A 5,000-nucleotide genomic window follows, 5' to 3' on the forward strand; every position below is an offset into this window, starting at 1 on the left:
TCCTAGAGCACCATTGGGTTCTTTGTAACCAAATATCTCTCAGAGGGGCGTGGGGAGGGGCTCCTTATTTTCATCTAAAGTAACAGACAGAGAATCAGCACTGAAACAGAGGGGATTATTGGGTAATGCTGGCAATGATCTGTTTGGTGTTTCAGCCAATCAGAGACCGGTTCTGTATATATCTGAGACCTGTGATATATTGATGAAAACAGTATAACAGGGGACCTTTAAACTGGGGTTTGAGTTCTACTGGTTTGGTCACCTTGTTGGATTTGTTTAGCAACCCCCTCTGTGTCCACTGGTCTCTCTGCAGGTATATTCTGGTCACGGTGGGTCCGGTGTTCACAGAGGAGATGTGGAGGTTAGCCTGCTGCGCTCTGCAGGACGCTTTCTCTGCTACACTGGAGCCTGTCAAGGTACACACACTCACACACACAGCACACACACACACAAACACATACACACACACACACACACACACGTGTGCACACACACACACACTTTTATTACTTTTGGAGATCATCTGGCATCCAAACCTACTGTCCGATTTAACTGCACACATGTGGGAAATGGTGTGTGTGTGTGTGTGTGTGTGTGTGTGTGTGTGTGTGTGTGGTGTGTGTGTGTGTGTGTGTGTGTGTGTGGTGTGTGTGTGTGTGTGTGTGTGGGTGTGTGTGTGTGTGTGTGTGTGTGTGTGTGTGTGTGTGTGTGTGTGTGTGTGTGTGTGTGTGTGTGTGTGTGTGTGTGTGTGTGTGAACTCAGTAGAGGTGACATCTCCAGGCTCTTTAACGCTGGATGGTGTGTGTCACTGTGGCAGCTGACTGACCGCAGATAAGCAGCTTTACAGCTTAGAGCCACATCTGTGTGTGTGTGTGTGTGTTTTGTATGTGTGTGTGTGTGTGTGTGTGTCTGTGTGTGTGTGTGTGTGTGTGTGTCTGTGTGTGTATGACAGAGATATAATGATGATCTTATCCCCGTTGACAGATTTTGTTTGCTTGTTTCCGTAATAAGATTTCGCGCTGTAAAAGACCAAATGAGTGGTGGTTCATTTTCTTAATATTGTTTTTGTCTGAAACGCCTCCGATGTACTCCCTCTCGCACTGCTATTGGCTAGCACTCCAACACATTGTACGTGATAGGCTAAGGGGCGGGACATCTATAAGCGGTTGACCAATCACAACAGAGCCGGCCAGCTAACCAATCAGAGCAGACTAGGCTCTGGTTTCAGACAGAGGGTGAAAAGAGGTGCTGCAGCACAGGCAGTATGAGAAAAATAAAGAGCTTTTTGAACATTAAAGCATGGAGACATGTAGAGACACTACATACTGATATACACCTGAACATCAGCAGGAGAGGACTCTTTAAAGTAGAGACACTACATACTGATATACACCTGAACATCAGCAGGAGAGGACTCTTTAAAGTAGAGACACTACATCTGATATACACCTGAACATCAGCAGGAGAGGACTCTTTAAAGTAGAGACACTACATACTGATATACACCTGAACATCAGCAGGAGAGGACTCTTTAAAGTAGAGACACTACATACTGATATACACCTGAACATCAGCAGGAGAGGACTCTTTAAAGTAGAGACACTACATACTGATATACACCTGAACATCAGCAGGAGAGGACTCTTTAAAGTAGAGACACTACATACTGATACACACCTGAACATCAGCAGGAGAGGACTCTTTAAAGTAGAGACACTACATACTGATATACACCTGAACATCAGCAGGAGAGGACTCTTTAAAGTAGAGACACTACATACTGATATACACTCTGAACATCAGCAGGAGAGGACTCTTTAAAGTAGAGACACTACATTACTGATATACACCTGAACCTCAGCAGGAGAGGACTCTTTTTAAAGTAGAGACACTACATACTGATATACACCTGAACATCAGCTGGAGAGGGACTCTTTAAAGTAGAGATACTACATACTGATATACACCTGAACATCAGCAGGAGAGGACTCTTTAAAGTAGAGACACTACATACTGATATACACCTGAACATCAGCAGGAGAGGACTCTTTAAAGTAGAGACACTACATACTGATATACACCTGAACCTCAGCAGGAGGAGGACTCTTTAAAGTAGAGACACTACATACTGATATACACCTGAACATCAGCAGGAGAGGACTCTTTAAAGTAGAGACACTACATACTGATATACACCTGAACATCAGCAGGAGAGAACTCTTTAAGCTTTAAAATAAAATAAATTATCCATGTTTTTAATAGTTTTCTTTCTAATGAAGCATTTTGTGTTGGAATAAATCTTAAAGATAAGCAACTGCTTCAAAGGTTATAAGCAAACAAAGCATCAGGACTCTGTAGGGCTTACAGCTGTCAACATATAGCTTAACATGCTGTTAGCCACAACACGTAGTCACGGTTTATGTAACAGATTGTGACTGTGTTGCATGTTGGGCTTTTGTTTTAGAACATATTTATTTATTTATTTAGGACTTATGGGAGGTTATATAAGAGCTCCTTTTATCCACTGCAATGACATATTAAACTGTGACTTTGAGACGTATTAAAGGCAGTTTTACACACTTCAAATGTTTGTAGATATCAATACTTTTATATATATTAGTCAGAATTTTGAAAGAGAATCTGAAATGTCGGAATTCTGAAAAAAAGTCAGAAAGTCCGGAATTATAAAAATAGTTAGATTTTGCAATAAAAGTTATAATTAAGGGAAAAGTCAGAATTCTGATTAAAGAGCCAGAAAGTCAGAATGTTGAAAAAAAAGGTCAGATTTCTGATTGTAATCTCTTAACCCAAAATCAAATCACTTTTGGTCAGAATAGGGTCACAACGCGTGGCCCTAATCCTCTTTTGTCCCTCAATTGTATTATTTTTTGCTGCTCAACAACTTGATAACTTATTTTAGATGAAAAGTATGTTTGATTTTGAAAACCTCTACAGTCACTTTGTATAATCCACTGTGCTGTGTGTCCACTTGTAAATTCAGAGAGAACATTAATTGTGTCGGTTTCATTTGTAAGACTTCAATCAGATATATTGCAGTTATGGCATTAAAAAAACTGAACTTCCATAGTTGCATGATTTAAAAAATAAAAAGGGTGGGGATTTGGACAAACCATGAAATAAGTCATCCAATAGATTGTGTAGGACACTGGCAGCACTTTGCATAAAGCTTATCCTTAACATGTAGCTTATGCTTTCAGAAACATCAACAGTGACCTCTGACGGGCTTTATGGAGGAGCTGAATTATTTATAAGCGCTGCATTTAGGTCACATCGCATACATTGTACATACTGTGTTTTAATACTTGGAGTTCATCAGGTCGACTCTTTTTCATTTGCATTTCATTCACGTGATGAATTTGCATGGACTCACCATCTTACATAATTGTATCAGAGTTTATAAAATATAAAAAGCCTTTGAAAATCAGATGTTTTAAAAGGCTTTTTGCACAAAAGATTGTTTTGCCAAAGGAAATGAAAGTCCGAGGCTCATGAAACCAGAAAGACAAATCATAAAACATATCAAAGCATTATGAATACAGTAGTCCATATGTGTATTGTGTTTGTAGTGGCAATCAAACTTTCCATAAGTCACTACAGAGCAGGGTCGATGACACGTAACGTAAAATAATAAGCAGCAGCATGTTTAAAAAAAAAAATCAAAAGACTTAAAAAAACTCTAAATTAAACGTATTTTATTTAAAAATAACAAAACCTAACCTCAATCTCCCTCACTTAAATAAACTCCCTACATACAGTTGCAGAGATGACCAAAGGGGTGTTCATAACCATTTTATGAAACACAGGCATGCTTAACAGGCTGATAATATAAACCATTTTTCATTAAACATTGATTAAGTCAAGTCAATTAATCAATTATTTATATAAATATTCGGTTTGAGGTCATTATGGCTCCTACAGTGAGTGCACTGTGGTTGTCTAATGTGTGTATGCAGGGAAAGTATAATTAAGCAGACAATTAAGTAAGGATAATGACCAAGTCGCTGCACATTATCCCGCTTTCTAAAGTAATGACATGGACTCCCAATATTAATTGAAATGCTTTTATTGATTATTCATTATGTCAAACCTTGGAAAGTATCTAGATATCCCTGCCCTATTTCTTCGCTGCGGACTCATCAGCCACTAACCATTCATCCAAATTACTGTGCCTCTCCAAATATATTAAAATGAATATTAAAATCCTCCATGTGCTCTCACACGGGAGAAAACGGAAAACTAAGACAAGCAAACCGTTTGCTTTTCGGCCCAAACTGTTTACAGTTCAATCGACCGGACTTCTTTCTGCAGATGTGAGCGTCCTTAACAACGGTCAATAAGTCCTTGACAGCGGTCTGTCTGTACTGGATAACAACGTGTCACGTGTTCTGAATTGACCAATCAGAATCCAGTATTTCAACTAAGCCATGTAATAAGACATGCTATCTTTTTTTATTAGTTTTTTTGCAGACATGGCACTTTCAGGACATTAAACAAAGTACAGAACAATTAGTCTGTTAAAGGAAATCAAAATACCCATCCCCTGTCCATTAGGTCATGGTCACAGTAAATAGGAAACAAAGAAAGAAATAATTAATAAAATAATAAATACACTAAATAAATAACTCGCATCACAAAGTCACAAGTAGCAGGAATACAGCAAATTCACATTGAGTAAAATAATAAATAACAAACAAATTATGAAGACATGGAGGAGAACAATAGGCCACGTCAGTGTCAGGGGGTAATAGTGAGGTCATTTATAAACAACAGTAAAGGGTTCCAGGTCTCGTGGGACGGGTTCTAAGGATCCTTTTAGCGAGAATCTTAGCTTCTCAAGATGAATTGCTCTGCAGAAGTTCCTGTATCAAGTGGAGTGGAGAGATTCAGCAGATTGTTTTGCACTGAACACGTGGCTTTCAGCTGCCTTGGTACTGACCATTCTGTCCATTTTATTGACCATTTTAACTTTTTCTGGGACC

At 39.0% G+C, this 5,000-nt stretch overlaps 1 protein-coding gene across 1 annotated transcript in view; it reads left to right on the plus strand.

Annotated features, from left to right (window-relative positions):
- arfgef3 (ARFGEF family member 3) overlaps nt 1-5,000 on the plus strand; it is a 58,336-nt gene that overhangs the window by 43,057 nt on the left and 10,279 nt on the right. Inside the window, 1 exon segment of the mRNA XM_034141045.1 lies at nt 314-416. Within this exon segment, the coding sequence (XP_033996936.1) occupies nt 314-416 (103 nt within the window).

The sequence above is a fragment of the Trematomus bernacchii genome, unplaced genomic scaffold (assembly GCF_902827165.1).
Source record: "Trematomus bernacchii unplaced genomic scaffold, fTreBer1.1, whole genome shotgun sequence".
Lineage (NCBI taxonomy): Eukaryota > Metazoa > Chordata > Actinopteri > Perciformes > Nototheniidae > Trematomus > Trematomus bernacchii.